General features: G+C 56.2%; 6 protein-coding genes across 6 annotated transcripts in view; 1 reads left to right on the top strand and 5 right to left on the bottom strand.

Annotated features, from left to right (window-relative positions):
- Positions 1 to 1,793, bottom strand: part of PTSG_09840 (Afc1 protein) — a gene marked incomplete at its 3' end in the record, with an annotated part of 3,298 nt that extends 1,505 nt beyond the window's left edge. Inside the window, exons 1-3 of the mRNA XM_004989141.1 lie at positions 1,512 to 1,793; positions 981 to 1,218; positions 111 to 704 (exon numbers count right to left, since the gene is read on the bottom strand). Coding sequence (XP_004989198.1) covers positions 111 to 704; positions 981 to 1,218; positions 1,512 to 1,747 — 1,068 coding nt within the window. The 5' untranslated portion in view covers positions 1,748 to 1,793. The remainder of the gene's footprint in view (positions 1 to 110; positions 705 to 980; positions 1,219 to 1,511) is intronic.
- A 258-nt stretch (positions 1,794 to 2,051) lies between these two features.
- PTSG_09839 (arginine N-methyltransferase) lies at positions 2,052 to 3,981 on the bottom strand. Its single transcript, XM_004989140.1, has 2 exons — positions 2,688 to 3,981; positions 2,052 to 2,410 (listed from the first exon to the last, which is right to left on the bottom strand). The coding sequence occupies exons 1-2, from the start codon at positions 3,801 to 3,803 to the stop codon at positions 2,195 to 2,197; spliced, it is 1,332 nt and encodes a 443-aa protein (XP_004989197.1). The 5' UTR covers positions 3,804 to 3,981; the 3' UTR covers positions 2,052 to 2,194.
- Positions 3,982 to 4,022: 41 nt separating this feature from the next.
- On the top strand, positions 4,023 to 7,051 carry PTSG_09838 (cytidylate kinase). The gene is made up of 8 exons (XM_004989139.1): positions 4,023 to 4,068; positions 4,495 to 4,778; positions 5,127 to 5,176; positions 5,323 to 5,416; positions 5,657 to 5,726; positions 5,873 to 5,940; positions 6,097 to 6,202; positions 6,480 to 7,051. Exons 2-8 carry the CDS (start codon positions 4,695 to 4,697, stop codon positions 6,596 to 6,598), a joined length of 591 nt encoding a protein of 196 aa, XP_004989196.1. The 5' UTR covers positions 4,023 to 4,068; positions 4,495 to 4,694; the 3' UTR covers positions 6,599 to 7,051.
- PTSG_09837 (uncharacterized protein) lies at positions 6,985 to 12,345 on the bottom strand. The gene is made up of 9 exons (XM_004989138.1): positions 11,899 to 12,345; positions 11,017 to 11,701; positions 10,612 to 10,706; positions 10,132 to 10,375; positions 9,049 to 9,927; positions 8,765 to 8,871; positions 8,325 to 8,586; positions 7,979 to 8,038; positions 6,985 to 7,740 (listed from the first exon to the last, which is right to left on the bottom strand). The coding sequence occupies exons 1-9, from the start codon at positions 12,003 to 12,005 to the stop codon at positions 7,210 to 7,212; spliced, it is 2,970 nt and encodes a 989-aa protein (XP_004989195.1). The 5' UTR covers positions 12,006 to 12,345; the 3' UTR covers positions 6,985 to 7,209.
- Positions 12,346 to 12,481: 136 nt separating this feature from the next.
- On the bottom strand, positions 12,482 to 15,762 carry PTSG_09836 (uncharacterized protein). Its single transcript, XM_004989137.1, has 7 exons — positions 15,179 to 15,762; positions 14,809 to 14,868; positions 14,420 to 14,615; positions 14,038 to 14,194; positions 13,619 to 13,782; positions 13,117 to 13,324; positions 12,482 to 12,945 (listed from the first exon to the last, which is right to left on the bottom strand). The coding sequence occupies exons 1-7, from the start codon at positions 15,685 to 15,687 to the stop codon at positions 12,827 to 12,829; spliced, it is 1,413 nt and encodes a 470-aa protein (XP_004989194.1). The 5' UTR covers positions 15,688 to 15,762; the 3' UTR covers positions 12,482 to 12,826.
- A 119-nt stretch (positions 15,763 to 15,881) lies between these two features.
- Positions 15,882 to 21,591, bottom strand: part of PTSG_09835 (myosin) — a 9,750-nt gene continuing 4,040 nt past the window's right edge. The window contains exons 11-26 of the mRNA XM_004989136.1: positions 21,504 to 21,591; positions 21,117 to 21,259; positions 20,771 to 20,897; positions 20,403 to 20,526; positions 20,139 to 20,247; positions 19,766 to 19,883; positions 19,439 to 19,603; positions 18,990 to 19,076; positions 18,738 to 18,830; positions 18,468 to 18,572; positions 18,100 to 18,294; positions 17,671 to 17,826; positions 17,360 to 17,382; positions 17,089 to 17,190; positions 16,718 to 16,914; positions 15,882 to 16,435 (exon numbers count right to left, since the gene is read on the bottom strand). The exon at positions 21,504 to 21,591 is cut by the window's right edge and continues 79 nt beyond it. Of these exons, the coding sequence (XP_004989193.1) occupies positions 16,320 to 16,435; positions 16,718 to 16,914; positions 17,089 to 17,190; positions 17,360 to 17,382; positions 17,671 to 17,826; positions 18,100 to 18,294; positions 18,468 to 18,572; positions 18,738 to 18,830; positions 18,990 to 19,076; positions 19,439 to 19,603; positions 19,766 to 19,883; positions 20,139 to 20,247; positions 20,403 to 20,526; positions 20,771 to 20,897; positions 21,117 to 21,259; positions 21,504 to 21,591 (1,948 nt within the window). The 3' untranslated portion in view covers positions 15,882 to 16,319. The remainder of the gene's footprint in view (positions 16,436 to 16,717; positions 16,915 to 17,088; positions 17,191 to 17,359; positions 17,383 to 17,670; positions 17,827 to 18,099; positions 18,295 to 18,467; positions 18,573 to 18,737; positions 18,831 to 18,989; positions 19,077 to 19,438; positions 19,604 to 19,765; positions 19,884 to 20,138; positions 20,248 to 20,402; positions 20,527 to 20,770; positions 20,898 to 21,116; positions 21,260 to 21,503) is intronic.

Below are 21,591 nucleotides of genomic sequence, written 5' to 3'. Positions count from 1 at the left end.
CACACATATATACAGACAGACAGACAGACAAACACACACGCACGCACGCACATACAGACATGCAAAAACACACAATCACACAGCCCCTCTGCCCCCTCCCCAACACGCACCTGGTTGTGGAGGAGGAGGCCGCTGCCCCAGAGCATGCCGAGGAGAATGCCTTGCTGCAGCACAAACCCCTTCAGCACGTGGTTATGGTACCAGTGGCCAAGCTCGTGTGCAACAACAGCGGTGATCTGAGGCACGGTGCAGCCTTTGCTATCGCTGCTGCTGTTGGTCGCTGCTGCTGCCGGCACCGCGTCCTTGGGCACGCCAGAGTCCGGGCCCATGAGTGTATCGAAGAGCACAATGCGCTTGTTCTTGAAGAAGCCGAAGAAGTAGGCGTTGCTGTGGGCAGAGCGCTTGGAGCCCTCCACCACCAGCAGCTTGGTGAGCGGAAAGTCGAGGGAGGATGCAAGCGCCTCGATGGCGGTGCGCAGGGGGCCGGTGGGGAGGTCGGTGTACTTGTCAAAGAGCGGGGCGATGAAGTCTGGGTAGACGGAGATGGTGAAGAGGCTGAAGAGCATGGAGAAGAGCCAGGCGTAGAAGTAGAAGGCGTCCCCGGCCCACACGATGATGCGCACAAAGGCCGGCACAAACATGAACATGAGCACAGACGTGAGCACAGTCCCCTTCAGCTGGTCCTTGATGAAGAAGCCTGCAGTCTGCACACGTGCGTGTACATGTGTATGAATGAATGTGTGAATGAATGAATGAATGAATGAATGTGTGTGTGTGTGTGTGTGTGTGTGTGTGCGCGTGGGTGTTTGAGTGCGTATGTACGTGAGTGCATGCAGGTGTATGCGAGTGTGTGTATGTGTGTATATGTGTGTATGCGCGTGCGAGTGAGGCAGATGGCAAAAGCAGCATTGCATGTGCCTTCTTCCCGAACACCCCCTATGCACACATGTGCACCGCAGCAGTGCATGTTCCGTGTGCACCTGTTTGTTGAAGCCGTGTTTCTGCTCGAGGACAAAGGTGTGGTAGATGGTCCATGGGAGATGCATGATCTGATCAGCAAAGGTCATGATCTGGAAGAAGAGGAACGCGTGCAGCCCCGGAGAAGCGGATGCCTCAAAGCCGGCCCACTCAAGCACGTTCGCAGAGACACCCCACACGAATGGCAGCCACCCAAGCACAAGCTTGGCCATGGACGTGGTGAACGAAAACGCATTGTGCCTACATGTTGTGTGTGTGTGTGTGTGCGGTGTGCGTATGTGTGTGTGTGTGGGCGTGTGTGTGTGCGTATGTGTGTGCGTATGTGTGTACGTTTGAGCGCAATGGTGCGGTGAGTGGCGGGTGATGGCAGGCAGTGCAAGATCTAGGACAGAGGCAGGCACACAGACACAGACACAGACACAGCCACAGGTACAGACACACACACACATACATAGACAGACAGACACACACATACACACACACATACACACACACACATACACACATACACACAAAACGATAGCTGCACTCACCAGAAAGCAAAGTTGAGACGGTCAAGGCGGTAGTTGCGGGCCTTCACAAAGTCGGACTGGGTCATCAGGGCAGAGAAGCGCTCAGGCAGGGTGTCCACGCGCGTGGCGGCGACGCGCCGGCTGTGCACGTACACCTCATCAAACAGGTACAGCGCCGTGGGCACGGCCACGCTGAAGGCAAGAAAGGGGCGGCTCTGCGCCCACTCCACCACACTCGCCACAACACTTGTCAGCATATCCGCTGGTGGTGATCAGTGTTGTTGTTTGTTGGTTGCGGGCTGTTAAAAGTGGTCAAGATGGTGTACTCCTTTCTTTCCTCACATTCCTTGTCCTTCATTGGTTTCATTGGCGCAGACGGGCGAGCAAGCAAGGCATTGGCTGTACAAGAGGAGAGAGACAAGGCAGGCAGGCAAGGTGACGCGGGAAGCAACTCAGAGAGGGGGAATTCACGGTGGGTGGCAACACGTGTCGCATCACACACACACACATACACGCACGCACAGAACACACGCACACACACACATACACACAGAACACAGAACACACACACACACGCACACACATACACGCACACGCACACACACACACGCACACACATACACGCACACACAGGCACACACACACAGGCACACACATACACGCACACACAGGCACACACACACAGACAGGCACGGGTTCATGTGTCACGCGGCGTGCTGTGGGCGGGAGAGGGCAAACTGCATGACGGCGCTGTCCTCTGAGAAGCGAACGATGAGATCAATCCTCTCGCCCTTTGACACCACAAACGGCTTTGGCTCGTCGCCCTCGTTGTCGAGGTCCTCCACCAGCTGCAGCGCCTGGCCCCACTGCATGTCCCGCGCAAAGTTGTCCTTTGTTGCCTCGGGCTCCGTCGACATGACCTGCTCGTGGTGTGGCGGAAGGAAATGGGGGGGGGGGTGCCGGACGTCCGGGGTGAGCACAAGATGTGGCAAGGAGTTTGGGGGAAGAAAGGCAAGTATGGACAGATGGGACAGGCGCATTAGATATAAACGCACGCAATCATGTCATAGCAGGTGCACACACACACACACACACACACACACACACACACACACACACACACACACACACACACACACACACACACACACACACACACACACACGCACACACACACACACACACGCAGTGACACACCAGCTGCTCGTCCTTGTCGCCGTATGCCTCCCAATATGTGAGCACGGCATCCACGGTGCCGTCTGCCTCGGCAACAATTGGGATGATCACCTCTTCGCCAAGGGAGCCTGGCCCATCACGGGTAAAGTCAACGTCGCACACCTGCTGCTTCGCAACAAGCAGGTCGTGCTTGACAGAGCTGAAGCGGAACCCATATTGCTTAGTGAACACCAGTGACACCGTGTCCTGGAGTGCGTTGAACTCGTGCAGATCAAACCCTTCCCACTTCTGCACGGAGGTGATTTGCCGCAGCTCGTTGGACTGCACGAGGGAGATGAACTGGCGCCCGGCCCGCGGGATGATGGCCGCGTCCTTCTTCAGCAGCCGCCGGCGCGCGTCCGCCACAAACTGCAGCGCGCTCTCGCCCAGCAGCAGCGTGCCCAGGATCTCCGACACGAGCACATCGCAGCGCTCCGGAAAGTCGTGGCCAACGTGCACGTTGGTGGACAGCTTGTTGATGACGGTGATCTTGTCTTGGAGGTTGTTGGCGCGGATGATCTTGCGGGCCAGCGCTGCAAGGTGGCGGTTGGCCTCGATTGTGTACACGTGCTTGGCGCCAGCGGAGGCCGCAAGCATGGCCAGCAACCCAGACCCCGTGCCAATCTCGAGCACCACATCGCCAGGCTTCACTTGGCGCGCGAGCGCCTGGCGGTAGAAGTCGTTGCGTTGGCTGTCGTTGAGCATGGCAAAGTGGAAGTCGTTGACGGCCTCGACGAGGGAAGCACACTTGTCCTCAAGCCGGCGTGGGATGTAGAAGTGCTCATCAAGGTCTGTTCCAAACACATCCTCATCCCCGCCCTGGTTGTCAGCCCCCGGCGGCACCCATCCGTTGTGTCGCCCGGCCTTTCCTGCGTTGCGGGCATCGCCATCGTCATCATAGTCATCACCGTCGTCATCGTAGTCGTCATCGTGGCCACCATCCTCGTTGTAGTCATGATCATCGTCATCATCATCAGCGTTGTCTTCATCGTCAAAGTCCTCATCCTTGAGATTGTGGGAGGGCAACGCGGCCTGCTCATGCCGCAGCTCCTGCAGCTCTTCCTCGAGCAGATCCGTGGGCTCTTTCCTCGTTGACATGGTTCGCTGTGGTGTGTGGTGATGTGGAGATCGGAGTGTGTGCGTGGATGTGGGCGTGCGTGGACGTGTATGCGTGGATGTGTGTGTGCGCGCGCGTGGATGTGTGTGAACGAGGTATGATGTAGTTTGGGCGTGTTGTTGGTGCACGTGGGTGGTGGGGAAGTGCGCAACAGCGGCGATGTTTGGGTGCGTTGCAAATTGCACTGCATACAGCGTGTCATTTGCCAATTGCACCTCCGAAGTTGTGAAGTTGTGTGTGCTCGAGGTGAGGAAGAGCCACAGTGGTGGTTGGTGGCGGCGTGGACACACTGGCGCCTGCGCTGTGTGTTGTGGTATGACACACATGTCAGCTCTCATTTTCTTTCTTCTCTCGTGAGCGCGCGCGCGCGCGCGCGTGTGTGTGTGTGCGTGTGTGTGTGTGTGTGTGTGTGTGTGTGTGTGTGTGTGTGTGTGTGTGTGTGTGTGTGTGTGTGTGTGTGTGTGTGTGTGTGTGTGTGTGTGTGTGTGTGTGTGTGTGTGTGTGTGTGTGTGTGGATTGGTTGTTTTGCGTGCATGTACAACCAACCAAGCAACCCGCCCTCTCTCTCTCTCTCTCTCTCTCTTCCACATGCACAGCACCATCGCCTGTCACCACCATTGACTCACATACAAACCACACGCGTGCACACGATTGCCTGATTCTGTGCTGTAGACGTGACGCTGGCGCCCCTAACGACTTGCTTGTCTCTTGCTTCCCGATTGAGGGTCGCTCAACCGCTGTTCGCTGCTGCATCCGCCCGCTGCCTCCGGCCTCAAACACGAGCCTTCCTCCAGCCCGCATTCCCGCGTTCTGTGCCAACCCGCACTGTCCCATTCTTCTCCACTGCGAGCAAACTGTCCAACACCAGCAAGATGAGCGACACCAAGCCCGTTGTTGTTTTTGTCCTGGGCCCACCTGGTGCCGGCAAGGGCACTCAGTGCGAGCGCATTGTGGACGTAAGTCGTGTGTGTGTGTGTGTGTGTGTGTGTGTGTGTGTGTGTGTGTGTGTGTGTGTGTGTGTGTGTGTGTGTGTGTGTGTGTGTGTGTGTGTGTGTGTGTGTGTGTGTGTGTGTGTGTGTGTTTGTTTTTTTGCAATGTGGTGTGTGTTTGCAATGTGGTGTGTGGTTGTGTGTGTGCGTGTGTTTATTCGTTTGTTTGCAATGTGATGTGGTGTGCGTGCGTGTGTGTGTGTGGCCATCCAGCACCGCGTATGACACGCTCTCACCGCCATCACCGCCATCACCGCCATCACCGCGCACAACCATCTTTGATGACATCCATGCATCTGTCCTGAACACCACCAGACGTACAAGTTCAAGCATCTCTCAGCTGGCGACCTGCTGCGCGCCGAGAGGTGTGTGGACACGGTATTACCGGGCACCCTTCTGCTTGTCCGCTGCGATGCCGATTGTTAGCGATTACGACGGTGGTGGCGACTCTCCATCTGCCCTCACAACGTGCTGCTGCAAACCCGTTACTGTGTGCACATCGTCGTGGCAGGAACTCTGGGTCTGAGACGGCCGAGCTGATCAACGGATACATCAAGGAGGGCAAGATCGTGCCTGTCGCCATCACCATCGAGCTCATCCACAAGGTGCGCAGTTTTGTTGAACCCACCAATACATTGAACCAAGCACACGTGGCGAGAACTTGCAAGGGTGGCGGAGATAAGGGGGTGGGTGGGGTGGGCAGGCTGGTGATGTCCCCACACACCAGACAGCTTGACAAGTTATGCCCGCGCACACACGCACACACACACACACACACACACACACACACACACACACACACACACGGTGCTACTGACGACTGGTGCTGGGGCTGTTGCTTGCAGGCAATGGAGGCACATGACGGCAACTTGTTCCTCATCGACGGTTTCCCGCGCAACGCCGACAACTTTGACGGTGAGAGCGGCGCTGCCAGGCGTCTCACACATGAGCGAGCCGATATTGGAATAACGGTTCACACATGCCTTCTGACATATATACTTGTACGTGTACATATGTGGACGTGTGTGTGTGCACATGTGTGTGTGCATGTGTGTGCCCAGGTTGGGCGGAGCGCATGGGAGACAAGGTTGACGCCCGCTTCGTCCTCTTCCTCGACTGCGACGAGGAGGTGATCTCTCTTGCTGATGCGTGCGCCTGTCCGTGTTGTGCGTCATTCATGCGTGTGCCGCACGGCAAGCCACGCTGGCTCTTCCCCCCTCCTCCTCCTCCTCCTCCACACCATCACCGCCATCGTCACCACCACTGTCACCACTACAATGGCCAGACATCGACCCAGCGGTGCCTGCAGCGTGCTGCTAGCAGCGGCCGCGTGGACGACAACGTCGAGTCCCTCAAGAAGCGCCACCGCACATACGAGGAGTCCACAATGCGTACGTTGCCACTGATGTGCGCATGTGTGTGCGTATGTTTGTGTGTGTGTGTGTGTGCGCATGTGTGTGTGTGTGTGTGGTTGTTGGCATGACATTGTTGATTTTTGGGTGTGCTGGTCGTACTTTGGCAACTACAGAGCGCAGTTTGAGCTGTGTGTTGTTCACGCGCTGCAGCCCCAAGCATCACATGCTCACGTGCACTCACACTTCCATGCCTGGGCTCCTCACCGACCAAACCACCACCCCCCCCCCCATGCCGTGTTGACGTGTGGTGCAGCGGTGATTGATCTGTTCCGCAAGGAGGGCATGGAGCGCCGCGTCGACGCCTCCGAGTCCATCGACGCTGTCTGGGAGAAGGTCAAGGAAATCTTCGCAGAGGCTGGCTTCACCGCATAAGCACACACACACACACACACACACGCATGCATGCAGCTGCTGGTGATACATACACACGTGCGGTTGGTTGCATTGGTCAGTGCGTTGAGTTCATCATACAAATGGTTGCCTGTGTAAGCCCCAGCTGTGCCATTTTCCACTCGCTTGCACACATGTGCACACAGTCCTGCCTCACAAAGTTGGCATGCACCGTATTGCGGCCGCTGTTGATTGCCGCTGTATGCGTGTATGTGTGAGCTTGCGTGTGTTCTTTGTTTTGTTTTGTTTGGTCCTCTTGCCTGAACTGCCCCCCTCCTCCTCTTCGCCCATTGTTGAGCTGTGCTGCCTTGTTGTTTGACATGAATCTTCACCACCAGCGATTACACTTTCATACACCACCACATCAGTTGGGTTCAATCATACGTTTATTGCACTGTCCTTCAAGCACGACCAAACATATACACGACATACACAGACACACACACACACAGACACAAACACAAGACAAATGACAAATACACAACATTTACACGACACACACACACACACAGACACACACACACACACAGACGCACACACGCACACACGCACACGCGCACAGGCACAGGCGATTAGAGCAATCCCGCACAACGTCACTGGCCCGGTCTGCTGGTTGAGAAAAGAAGCTGCTTCTTCTTGCTCTTCTTCCCCTTGCGACGGCTGGATGATGACGATGATGATGACGGCGAGGATTGCATGGTTGCCGTCCACGCTCCCCAGTCCTGCAACACAGAATCGCTGTAATTGCGGGGCGCATACGCCTCCTCAAGGTCATACGCGTCCTCAGAGTCGGTGCTCTGCTGCACACCGCCATCGCCGCCAATCACGTGGGACCGTCGCTCCATTGGCGAATGGGCCGCCGTGCGCAATCGTGGGCCCTTTGCTCTCACACGCTGTTGTGCACTGCTGGCGGCGGTGCTGGTGGTCTCGGCATCCCACGCCGTCGCTGGTGGCGCACTCACGTTGCGGTGTGGCTTCCCCCACACGCTGCCCTTCTTCGCACCATCACCACCATCATCACCACCACCACCTCCTCCGTGCTGCTGCTGCCGCTTCTTCGGTGACGATGAGAAGAGCTCTGCACTCAACACGGGGGCATCTGCCATGATGCCCCTGGACACGGCCTAATGCCCGCGCAGAGAATGGTGCAAAGGGTGGTGTGGTGGTGGTGTGAAATGAGGGAGAGCGGTAAGGGACGATGTTCGGGGTGTGTGAGTGAGAGACAGTGAGAGGATGGGAGGTGGGACAAGCAGGAGGAAGTAACAGCAACAAAGTCACAAGTGCAGACAGAAGTGCTGACGCAGGTATTGATTATGGCAGAACAAATGCACACACGTGTACATACACAAGTGGAGGACTCACGGATGAGAAGCGGGATGCTGCGTGACGAGCGTTGTCGTCATCGTCGTGCACTGGTCGCTCCTGTTCAAGATGGGTCGATGACGATGGTGACGGTCATGACGTCGTGAACACACGCGCCCCATCCAACCAAGCACGACTGGCTTCATCTCACAACCGTCGCTTGACAAGAACGCGGTCTAGTGCACTCGAACAAACAAACAAACAAACGGCCACTGAACACACACACACACACACGCACACACGCACACAGACAGGCACAGAGAGACGGACAGACAGACAGACACACACACAGACAGACAGACAGACACATACACACACAGACACACAAAGCACCACATGTGCTGACCTGGGGCTGGGGCAGGAAGTCCTTCAAGTCCTCGACGCGCACGTCATCTGCAGGAACGGCGTATTCGTGCATGAACCGTTGCAAATCCTCACGCTGGCGTGTCTCAATCTCCCGCGCCATCTTGTTCTCCGCTGCCCGTCGCTTGCGCCGCCGCTGCTGTCGTCGCTGGATGTCGCCCGAAAACTGTGCGCGTGTGTCTGCGGAGAGGAGGTGGTGCAGATCGAGCTCAACAAGTTCGTACGACGTGCGCAGCGGCACGTGGCTGCACGGTGGTGGTGTGATGTGATGTGACGTGAATGGACGGTCGAGTTCAGGTGAGGCATCACCAACTACAGGGAAAGACATTACATGCCGACACACACATGAGCACACATGCGCACACAAACGCAGACATACACAGAGACACACAAACACACAGACAGCTGCGCGTGGGCACATACGCGAGGTGCTTGAGACGAGAGCGTGTCGACGAGTCGAGGGCATGTGTCGACACCTCAACCACACGGCCCCTGATGGTGGCGGGGCAGGCAGCCAGGCTGCCGTACTCCTACACGAGGTGTGATTTTGGGATGGGTGCATGAGGTAGGGTTAGGCAAGCAGTCGGGGCGAGTGAAGCAGGGACGACACAGATACGCACAGATACGCACACCCACATACATGCAAACACAAATGTGCAGACACACACACACATACACAGCCTCAGACACACACAGAGCGGGCTGACCTTGATGAGGCACTTGATGTTGAGCGGGTGGAGGAAGATGGGCTGCGTGTCGCTGCTCTGGTAGAAAAACACTGCATCGTCCACGCCAGCAGCAGCGCCAACCCCCGACGAAGGCGCTGGTGGCGACGATGATGACGATGATGGTGGTTGCGTTGCACCTGGGGTTGGCGGCAGCGGTTCGCGCCAGTGCGGCGGAAGGGAAGATTCCGAGGAGCACTGTGCATCATCACCATGGCCACCCGTGCCACGAGTACCATCGTTCCCACTATCCCCACGGGTACCATCACCATCGCCATTTGTGGTGTCGGTGTCGTTGTGGTGTGTCACTGTTGATTGCAGCGATGGCGGTGGCAACAGCGACGACGGAACGTATTCCTCTGCTTGTGGATTCAGTTTGTGTGCCATCGCAACTGGCACAGCCTTCTCTGCTGTATGCTCGTGCCTACCCTTTCTCTCACCAACAGCTGCATCGCGAGCCAACGTTGTTGTCGATGCTGCTGGCTGCTGTACATCACGGTCCGTCGTTCTCCCGTGATCGCGCGCATGTTCGGCTCTCATTCTCTCCACGTCTTCCCACGGCGCCACTGGCAGCAGCTGTGTCGGCATTCTCGCGTCACCACTCCTCTTCCCTTCTTCCGCCTTTGGTGCCGTTGTCGTCTCAAATGCGAGCGCAGCAATGTCGTGCACGTTGGCGTGTGTCGGGAGGTGTGGGTCGCACAGCCGCCACCGCTGTAGGAGGCGAGCACGGGCCGACTGAACAAACGCGTCGTCGCTGTCGACGGTGTCCGCCGTCAGTTCTCGCGCCTCCCGCTGCAGAACATTCAACAGCAGCTCCGCGTCTGTCAGCGGCACCACCTTCAAGTGCTCCGGGCACCGCAGCTGATGCGGAGATAGTGGCGAGGGGGGGGGGGCGAGAGGAGGTTGAGTTGGTTTGAGGACGAAGAAAGGGGCTAATGCATTACTCATTAAAGGTTGGCTCAAACAAACAAACAAACACACACACACACACACACACACACACACACACACACACACACACACACACACACACACAAAAGCACGCATGCGCGGCCAGGACGGCACCTTGAGTGCGGAGACGTCGGCGGGGCCGATGGAGCGGTGTGGCGGGCGCACGGACGACGGCACAACCAGCAGCGACGTGGATGTGCGGCACAGCAGATCCAGGGCCATGGTTGCGTTGGTGGCAGGGTGGTGCACGTGCACCAGCACAACGCTCTTGAGATCCCTGGGGTCAATCAAATCCTCGCACAGCGGGCAGTTGTTGAAGCCACGCGTGGTTGTCGTCAGATGATGCAGGATGCATGACCTGACACGGTGTTTGGTGGGCAGAACGAGAGGGAGGGGGGTGTCTAGTTATGAGCATGGATGTGTGTGTGTGTGTGTGTGTGTGTGTGTGTGTGTGTGTGTGTGTGTGTGTGTGTGTGTGTGTGTGTGTGTGTGTGTGTGTGTGTGTGTGTGTGTGTGTGTACTGGGGGTGGATGGGGCCTTTCTGCAGTCGGCTGCCGCGTGTTGGGCAAGGCGTACGAACACGAGCAAGCGTACCAGCAGAAGACGTGGCCACAGCGGGTGATCTTGGCGGCGACGGGCGGGTCCAGGCAGATGGGGCACGACTGCCGACCACGCGTTCGCATCACCACCTGCAAACACATGAACACACACGGTGGCGTTGAGGACGAAGAGAGAAGGAGGTGGGTCAAAGTTGCAGGCAGACACACGATGCACACATACATACATACATACATACATACATACATACATACATACATACATACATACATACATACATACATACATACATACATACATACATACATACATACATACATACATACATACATACATACATACATACATACATACATCCATACATACATACATACATACATACATACATACATACATACATACATGCACTCATACAACAGCACCACCAGACATGCAAGCGACCTGCTCGATGATGTTCCAGTCAATGGGTTCGTCTGGATCAAGGTAGCACGCCGAGCAGTTGACGGCCTGCCGCACGTAGAATCGACACGTGGCCTGGATATACTGCTCCTTGGTGAGCGGCTCCACGTACTTTGGGCGGCGTCTCGCCTCGCGCACCTCCTCGCTCCAGCGCGCGCGCGAAAGGTGTTGGCGGAGGCTGCGGGCAGACACCCCGCGTGTCTCATACACAAAGCCAAGCAGGTCGCTGGCGCTGGCCTTTCGGCCGCCGCTGCTGGTGACGACATCCACGCCACCGCTGCCGCCGCGGCCTTGTTGTTGCTGCTGGTGGTGGGGGTGTGGGAACGGTGCCTTGGTCTTCTTCTTCTTGTTCTTCCTCTTGTTCTTCTTGGCAGAGGAGGTGGCGGTGGTGGTGGTTGCAGTGGCGGCGCTCGCCAGTGGATCGATAGGGCTGTCTGCGCTGTCGTCGGCAGACTTGGGCGGCTTGGTCTGCGGCTCCCGTGGAGAGGCCATGGATGAAGCGTTTGCTGGACGCAGGCCTCGGGCCGTTGGTGCGATGCCGTCACCTTTCTTCTTCTGCTCCCGCTTCTGCTGCTTGCGCTGTTGTTGCTGTTGCTGCTGTTGCTGCTGTTGTTGCTGTTGCTGATTGCGACGCCCACGGTTGCGCGTGTCTTTCCCCGACGGAGCGCTATCGATGTTGTGTGCATGTGTGTGTGTGCGTGCATGTGTGTGTGTGTGTATGTGTGTGTGTGAGTGTGTGAGTGTGTGAGAGAGAGAGATAGTGTGTATGTGAGCATAATATGGTGCATGTGTGCATATATGCATACAAAGGGTTGCCAAGCAAGCATCGTGTGTGTTGTTGCATTCAAAGGGCATGTCACTTACGAAGGCGTCGGTCCTCCGAACTGAGAGAATGACGAGGGAGGCGCCGACGGCGATAGCGAAGATGAGGGAGTGCTTCCTTTGTGCATCATGTTGTCATTGACATCCATCACCACACGCGTGTAAGTGCTGGGCAGACCGTTGTCGCCTGTGTTATGCAACGCTGTGGCGCTGGGAAGAAAGCAGGCCGCAACAGATCACCGTGAGCACACAGAGGACAGGTGGAAGGGCGTGGATACAAAGCCAACTCAAGTCGTTGGCTCAAAGCAGCCCCAGTTTGGCTTCTTGAACGCGTGTCAGGTGCTGACGGTGAGCCCAGGTCCACGATCATCAGCAGCAAAAGAAGCAAGACAGACAAGAACAGAGGGGGCTGTAACTGCTGCTTGTTTGTTGCGCGCTGTTCTTCTTCTCTTCTCTTGCTTGCTTCTTGTTTTGTTGTTTGGATTTGTGTGTGTGCTTTGTGTGCTTTGTGTGTGTGTGCTGTGTGTGTGTGTGTGTGTGTGTGTGTGTGTGTGTGTGTGTGTGTGTGTGTGTGTGTGTGTGTGCTTTGTGTGCTTTGTGTGCCTTTGTCACCCATCCTGCGCCCTCCTCTTGGCCAGGCATGTCCGTTCGTGTGTTCGTGTTCGTGTGTGGTCGACCTGATGTGTTACGGCGATGGCCAATGTCATAACGGGAAACGGGAATGAGAACAAGAGGAGCGGTGACGAACGGTACTCAGGGGCGAGATGTAACAGACCAGAAGGGACACGGCACGCGGGTCCGAAGAACGCAGCGGATTGACGAAGGGCAAGGAAGGGGAGGGAGGGAAAGATGAACGAAAGGCGAGGGAAAGATGAACGAAAGACGAGCGAGGGCGATGGTTGGTGATTCACACAGACAGACACAGACAGACAGACAGGTAGACGACATGGCATGCAAGCTGTTCTTGCAGTTAGAGGTTGCGGAGAACGGCGCGAATGTGCTTGATGGCATCATCATTGTGAGCGAGGGACCAGTGGGAGCCGGCAACAGCGGTCGGAACAAGCGCAGTCGTCGTCGCGCGCAGGTGGTCTGCAGGCGGTGTAATGCATGGTGGTGAAATGAATGAGAGGTGGTGATGGTGTGGGTGGTGATGGTGAATAGGGTGTGCAATGGCAATAAAACGCGCCCGAGTACTCTCGGCTGGCAAGATGACAGGCAACAAACAGGACGGTTCGTCACAGAGCTGCAGGAGCCGCGTACGTTGGAGGTTGGTGGTGTACGTCTCCTCCTGTGGAATGAGGGCGGAGCAAGGAATCCCGTGCTTGAGGGAAGCGAGGTGCTCATCTGGTGACAGCACATCGAGGGGGTAGAACATTTCAAAGTCTGTTCGCTTCAGCTTGGTGTAGTCGTTCTTCTCCGAGCCATACAGCCACAGCGCAACATCACGCTTCATCAGGAACCCGTCCACCTGAGTGGAGGAATGCAGAGCAGGGAGATAGGATCAGTTGAGTCGGTGTGCGTGCGTGTGTGTGTGTGCGTGCGTGTGTGTGTGTGTGTGTGTGTGTGTGTGTGTGTGTGTGTGTGTGTGTGTGTGTGTGTGTGTGTGTAGTGTGTGTGTGTGTGTGTGTGTGTGTGTGTGTGTGTGCGTGCGTGTGTGTGTGTGTGTGGTGCCGTGGTCATGCTGTTGTTCAAGGGTGTGATAGCGGGTTGGACGAGCCAGCCAGCCACGCTGTTGACGCCATGCTTGCAAACATCGTCTTACGGCTTTGGCGACGCCTGCGAGGCGCGGGGAGATGGAGACGAGGTCCGGCTGGATGGCAACGGCAGACGCGTTGACAGCGGCGGCGGAGCGAAGCGAGACGAGCGATGCCTGCAGCTGGTGCATGATACCCGTGCCCACGGGGCCAAACGGGTACAGCAGTGGCGCTGTGGAGGTGTTGGTGAGGTCGTGATGTGGTGGTGAGTGGGGCAGGAGAAGGAGCAGGAGAAGGAGCAGGAGAAGGAGCAGGAGAAGGAGCAGGAGAAGGAGCAGGAGAAGGAAGGGACTGCAGGACGAGGAGGTTGAGGTACAGAAGCAACCACAAGAAAAGTGCGAGGAAGGCATGCACGTGGACACAACACGGGCAGAAGCGGAAATACATGACGGCACCGCTCCAAAGCTGCATCCATGCACGCGCTTACAGAGGAGGACGACGTGGCCTGCGCGCAGGAGCGAGCGGAACTCCAAGTCCTCGTGCATGAGCTTGAGGATATGGCCGGTGGTGAAGCCGTGTGCAACGATTGCCAGCTGATACGAGCGGTGGTTGTGGCTCCCGTTGTTGTGCTCCTTGTCGAGCACCTTGTTCGCAGTATGGTATTTGGGGGGGGGCAGTATGAGGAATAGATGCACAAAGAAGTTCACGGAGGCAAGATGCGCAGCGTGAAAATGCATGGCTTTGTGCATGACGCATATTCTTGTCGTCACAGACAGATGGACAGACAGACAGACAGACAGACAGACAGACAGACAGACAGACAGACAGACAGACAGACAGACAGACAGATACACAACATGCAGCCCTACGTGGTGGATAAAGCCGAAGAGCCTGCGCTTGAATGCAGCATGAGAGACGGGGATGATGCTGGCAATGAGGGACGCGTTGAAGGCGTACGCCGTGCTGGCCTTTGCTGCTTCGCGAACCAGCGGATACAGGGATGCCTCGGAACAATAGGCGTCGGCAATGAAGAGGCTCACGTGTTTCGAATCGCTACCGTGCACCCTTGAACCGCCCAGCCCAATCGCATGCACACATTGGTGTTTGCTTGGATGAGCTTGCGCAGGTGGCGAATGAATAGTGCAAGCAAGGCAGCGTGCTCGGCCGGTGCTCTGCCCGTGCTTGATCCATGGCACGTGGGCATGCGAGTGGGAAGAGCAGTGCATCAGCGGGCGACACGCACGTAAGCATTACTCACTTGTACGAGAACTCTGCCTTGGCGGTGCGGCTGAACATGTTTCGGCGTGGGCTGAACTCCCTGCGATCCACATCACACATCATACAACACACAACACATGGTGTTGCGTTAGCTTGACGTCGCCCAAACGTGGACAAGCCGGGTGGGGCCAGGCGTATACATGCAAGCGTTAGAGGAAAGCAACTATCGTAAACGTGTTCCACGGCCACGCTTCACGTTCGCATGAATTCACACACATACACGCACACACATACACGCACACACACATACACGCACACACACATACACATACACCCGCACACACATACACAAATACACACACACACACATAGACAACACGTGTCAGTGCATGTGTGTGGAAGGGACTTGCTTAGTTGCGGCAGCTGGACACCAAGGTCCAGGGTGTGAACTGCCGGGCGGAGGAAGCGTCTCTGGCATAAGCATGCCGCGAAGGGTCTCATCGAGCTGCAGTGGGACGTTGGTCAGGAGGAAGACGACGGAGAAGAGCAGAAACGCGCCATAGAACATGTACTTGAAGGTGCCCAAGAGCGACTGCCAAAGAAGGGACGGGGTTGCCTTTTGCGGCCGCAGGTCGTCAATTGGAACGTCGTCCTCGTCCCTGCCACCGGCGCTGCGCGACGCAGCAGCCGCCTTCTTCACCTCCTTCGCCTTCTCGGTCTCTGCGTTGGGATCGTCAGAGCTCACTTGGCCCGGCAGCATCCACTTGGCCGAGCCCTTCTGCTGCCTGCCGTGCTTCAGGTGCGCCGTTCTCCTCAGCCGTGCAGCACGGGCCTGGCTCGCCCACGATTTGGACGCACGCTGTGACCGCGGCTGTGGCGTCGGCGTCGTTGCAGCATCCCCGCCTTCCTCCTGTGGCATGGCTGCTACTCGCTCGGTGTGTTGCTTGCTTGTTTGCTTGGTGTCGATCGTTGTGTAGCCAGCGGGGGCCAGCGGTCGCGGTTGGATGGCGACAGCACAAAAATTGAGCAAGCAGCGTATGTGTGTGTGTGTGTGTGTGTCCACCATCCCCTCATGTAGCTGCTGCTGTTCGCACACGCATGACACTTCCATTGCCTGTTCATCAAATGTTCACTGTCAACCATGAAGACTATACACACGAAAGACATCGCCAGCACCACCAGCTACGCTCTGTGTTGAATCGGCGCGCAAAGACACCACACACACACACACAAAACAAAGCAGAGCAGATAATTCCAAATACAGTCATCATGCATTCATGTCAATACCATCACGAAAAAGCAATGCTAACGTAGTACGAAAGACAGGTCGCAAAGGCACGTCCACAGAGTCATGGATGTAAGTACAGAAGGGATAAAAGAGGGGCGTGCGAGAATGTAACAGGGCCAAGCAACAGCCAGGTCAGCGCGTAAGCATGCAGGCGTCACACGCACGTCGCAACAGTAGTCGCTTGCCACGACACACAACACAGCGGCACAAAACGGTACCGTAAGCACTGTAACAATGTCACCACGCCCACGTGACCGGGCGTGCTAGGCGCGCTTGACAGGTTCTGGTGCGTCGCTTTCGAGGCGCGTGGCCAGGCCAGGGTACTTGCGCCCCTGGAACTTGGCAATCACGTCATCCAGATACCGTACACGGAGCGGCCCTGTGGGAGGAGAGCGAAGAGGTATGTGTGTGTGCGTGTGTGTGTGTACGTGTGTGCGTGTGTGTGTGTACGTGTGTGTGTGTGTGTGTGTGTGTGTGTGTGTGTGTGTGTGTTTGTGTTTGTTTGTTTGTTTGTTTGTTTGTCGAAAAGCCACCTGCTCCAAAAGCAGACAGAAAGCGAGGCACGCAGGCAGGTGTGCCCACGAGTAGGCAAACAAATCACCAACACCGAAGCTGGCAATCCAAGCAAGTACGCAACGAAAACTGTAAGAAAGGAACGTACGGTCGTTGAGTGTCCAGTCCTCGTCGATGTCTCGCACGAGAAGATGATGGAAGAAGCGGCGGTCGTGCGTGTATGAGACGACGAACGTGACACTGTCGACCCCAACTTCGCGCTCCCGCACCAGGAATCGCCCGCTCGCCAGCCCACGCTTCTTCAGTTCAGACTCCGCCTCGCTCCGGGAGAGTTTACCACGCAGCCTGAAGAAGGTGAAGGGGAGTTGAAGAGGGGGGGGGGGGGTTGAAGGGGCGGAGGTAAAGGAGGGGGTAAAGGAGGCAGGTTCGGGCAATGGTGGTTGGTGCTCGGAGTGAGTGAGTGGCTGCATGCATGCGGGCACATAAGAGCATGCACTGGCAGAGGTGTACGCAACATACCATGATGGTGGCTGTTTTGGATTACGAAGGTAGTCCTCACGGCGCAACCGCTGTGATGTGGACGCGCGTGCATTGCCGTCCAACTTCATCGAGCGGCCACCGCTGCAGTGCACAAGACATGATGGGGACAGAGCGAAAAGGGGAGGGTGGTGTGGACAAGTGTGCATGAGCATAGCTCTTCGGGTCAAGTGGCCTTGCTTGAATGACAGAGTTTGAAGGAGGAAGTGGAGAAGCAGTGGTGGGCATGTGCGAGATTGCGCTTGCGACTCACGTGGGGAACACCGGGTTGGCCATCTGTCAACGATTCCGAGCAATACAAGACATGTTTGCGGAAGTGAGGGTTGAAACAACACAGAGAAAGTGGTGTCCACGAATCGAGACTGGCTAATCACAAATGCACTCGACCCGCCAGAGGCACAAAGGTGCACATACACAAACACACACACACACACACACACACACACACACACACACACACACACACACACACACACACACACACACACACACACACACACCATCTCTCTCTCTCTCTCTCTCTCTCTCTCTCTCTCTCTCTCTCTCTCTCTCTCTCTCTCTTACGTTGGCGTTTCCAAAGCCAAGTCTGAGGTCGTGCAGTGCGTCGAGTGGACGTTGAAGCCGATCATTCGCAGGACTCAGCGGTTCCTCGCCGTAAAAGTCCACCAAGTCCTCCAATGTCCCGAAATCCTCGTCGCTGCCCAGAACTTGATAGCCCACCTGCGGCGATGGTGTGGAACAATTGGTCGATTGTTAGAGATTGAGTGCACGTGTGTGTGTGTGTGTGTGTGTGTGTGTGTGTGTGTGTGTGTGTGTGTGTGTGTGTGTGTGTGTGTGTGTGCATGATGGTGGTACATCGCAACACCCAATGCGTCGTGTGTGTACATGTGTGTGTGCACATGTACACATACACATGTACACAACAGCAATACACGCACACACACGCATGTACACACACGCATGCACACAACAGCAACACACACGTGCCCTTACGCCCGTGTTGATGCGGTAGTGTTTGCAGCGGCCGTTGACTTTGACGGAAATTGCATAATTCCTGCTCGTCTCCGACACGCGAATGAGAAATGTGCCATCTGGCTCCTCAAACAGAAACTCCTCCGCTTCACCACGCGACATGAGGCCGTGGAACCACGTGTGCACACGTCCGTGCGCGTCAAGATGCGCGCGCCGCTGCGTGTGTATGTGTGTGTGTGTGTGTGTGCGTGTGTGTGTGTGTGTCAACAGCGTCGACAGTGAGGAGACAGAATTGAGGCTGCGGCCGCAAATCATGACCAGCGACACCTCCTTTGTTCCCAAGAGCAACACGAACAATTAATTGCAGGCGTGCAGATTTGCGTTCGTACCGGCTTTTCGTATTTCTTCCACCACCTGAGGACATCCTTCTGCTCCTTCGCGTGCGTTTTCCGCAGTTTCCGCATGTCCACGTCCTTGTGCGCTTCTTTCAACATCTGCGCACGCAAGGTGGTGAGGGAAGTGGTGAGGGAAGCCAAAGAGACGCCACACAGATGACAACCGCTGTAACATGAACATAGCAGCGGCAGGCACATCAACAGCAGCAGCAGCAACAACAACATCAGCCACAGCAGTTGCAACTGTGAAGCACAGCAGCGCACCTTTCGTTTTTCCTTGTTCTCCTTCTTCTTGTCCACGGGTGTTGCGATGCCCAGATCTTCGGGCCCGCGTCGCTCCTCTTCCTCAACCAGCGTCTGGCGCGTGTGTGCGCGCGTGTGCGTGCGTGTGTGTGAGTGAGCGAGGGGCCGAAGACACACAATAACATTCGCAACAGTGTCAGGTTGAAGAAAGTATCGCAAACACCTTCAACACTGAACAGAAACACCCGTCCCCACACAGTGTTGTCGTTGTACCTCGAGTGCCAGAAACGTCTGGTGTCCACGGCTCTTCATGTCGTGCAGGAAACTGACGGCCATCGCAAGCTGGTCGCGGTACGCTTGCTGTTTGTGGACACACGCAGGCCAGACAAGAATTGAGGGAGAGTTGAGGGGTAGCGGTGGTCAGGGGGTGACAAGGGCCTGTCGAAGCCAAAACAACAGCAAAGCAGAAGCGCACGTCGCAAATCGCACCCAAATCAGGGCGTGTGCGCACATACTCGCACCGACATGTTCACACACACACACACACAGACGCACGCACACACACACACACACACATACACACACACACACACACAGACGCACGCACACACACACACACACACACACACACACACACACACACACACACACACACACACACACACACACACACACACACACACACACACGGGCGCGCGCGCGCATGAGCAATAGCAACGCACCAGCCTCGGCCGGAAGCGTTTCTGCGCGAGAAAGCGGCGGACCCAGGACTGGATACGAACAGCGGCAATCTTGGAGTCGAGCAACAGCGCATCCAACACATCCGGGTGCCAGTACTTCAGAAACACCTTCGTCTTTGCAATCAGCCATCCAGACAGGCTGGAGGTCTGCACAGACGTGTAGTGTGTGTACGTGTGTATGCGTGCATGTGTGTGTGTATTTAGGTGAATGAAAGGGTCAGTGATGAGAGAGACAGGAGAACACAATGACTTCCAACACGACATTTACACATGCAGACATGGATGCACATGCAAGCCACGGAAACGCACCAGTTTCTGGTCTTGTCTGTTTGCCTCCTGCTTTTCGGCGCACTTGATGAGCAGCTCCTCTGCGACGCCTTTGGTGTACTTCATCTTGTCGCTGAACTTGAACACAATCCCTTGGTAGCTGCAGGTGCACAGGTCACACACCGCCAAGACAAAGATTCCACTCAGCGATAGCAGTTTGAAAGCATGGGCTGCAATCATTTAACCATCACACCCCCACATGTGCACACACGCACGCACACGCACACACACACACACACACACACACACACACACACACACACACACACACACACATACACATGTCCACCACATGCACACACGCACGCGCACGCACACCAACAAACAAACAAAGAAACAAAGCGAAAGAGCCGACCTTGAGATGAGCTCCTCGAAGGACATGCGGACGGAGAATCCCTCGCGTCGCATCTTGATGGTCTGCAGCATTCCCGTGTACTGCATCTGCTTCAGCACAAGCGCATCCTCTGCACGCGTGCACACGCGCATATGGTTGTGTGGGTGTGCGTATGTGTGAGTGTTTGTGAGGTCAGCCGCACGGTGTGGTGGTGCGTCAGTTTGTCATCAGCGCGTGGACACGACACATGTGCATTACGTTGGATGTCTTCGCAACAGCGCTCACCGTACTGCCGCGGCATCTTGTTTGGGTTCGGCTTGATGCAGCGCACAAAGTGGGGCGAGCAGAGGCTCATCTTGTACATGAGCGCATCCAGGGACTGCTTGAACTGCGAGCTCACCGTCTCCACCTGAGCAGTCGTGCCGTCACGAGGGCGTGACGAGTCAGAGATGACGAGAAGGATAAAGAAGAGCAGAAACGATGACGCGTCACACACACACACACACACACACACGCACGCACGTACATACACACACACACGCACGCACGCACGTACATACAGGCACACGCACACGCACGCACGGCACGTACATACACGCACACACACACACACATGCAGTACATACGCGGACACGGACACATCCAGTGCGTACGTTTGGGCGCTTGAAAGTGCGGGCGATGCGGCCAAGAAGACCCTTGTTCGTGTCTGGGTTTTCAAATCCAAGGTCGGCGGCTTGCTTCTTCACAGACTTGTGCTTGACTGTCGCAGCGCGCGTGATCCTGGACACGTGGCGCGGGAAATACATGCACGTAGAACGGCGTGAATGGACATCGTTTGCAGAGGGGGCAAAATCAGTAACATGGGGTGCGTGCGTGTATGAGAGTTTGTTCATGGCGTCACAGCCCGTCCAGCAACCCTGATTGTTGAGTGTGTACGTCACGTCATCATCATCATCATCATCATCATCATCATCATCATCATCATCATCATCCCAGTACCTGCGTGTCGTTTGGCGGGAGAGTTCACGCGTGAGTTCGCGTGCGCGTGTGCGTGCGGCGCCTTTCCGCGTTGCGCTGACGAGATTGTGATGGAACAGCAGCGATACGAGTGCGTTTGTGCTCGTGCTCATCGAACTGGCCATCTGTTGACACGCGAAAGGGCAGGCAGGCGGGATGAGGTGAGGTGGGAGGTTGAGGGCAAGTGTGTGCATGGTAATTATGCACGTGAAAACCGTGTGGACAGGCTGATGATTCAATCTGTTCATGCAGAAAGGCGTCAAAACTGGCAGCACATCAACCAGCGAGCGAGGACAGGTCATGTCCACTTTCCACTTCCAGTTTGCGCATGCGCGATAGATGCCATCGCCATCACCACAAGACACTCACCGCCTCTGGAAGAGGGTCCTTGTTCTTCTCGATGAGCCCGTCGATTTCGTATGCGATTGGGCCTGCGTAGTGCTTGATCTCAAAGCTT

This window comes from Salpingoeca rosetta, assembly GCF_000188695.1.
Source record: "Salpingoeca rosetta unplaced genomic scaffold supercont1.30, whole genome shotgun sequence".
Classification (NCBI taxonomy): Eukaryota; class Choanoflagellata; order Craspedida; family Salpingoecidae; genus Salpingoeca; species Salpingoeca rosetta.
Note: the sequence above shows the minus strand (reverse complement) of the source record. Positions and strands in the feature narration are given on the sequence as shown.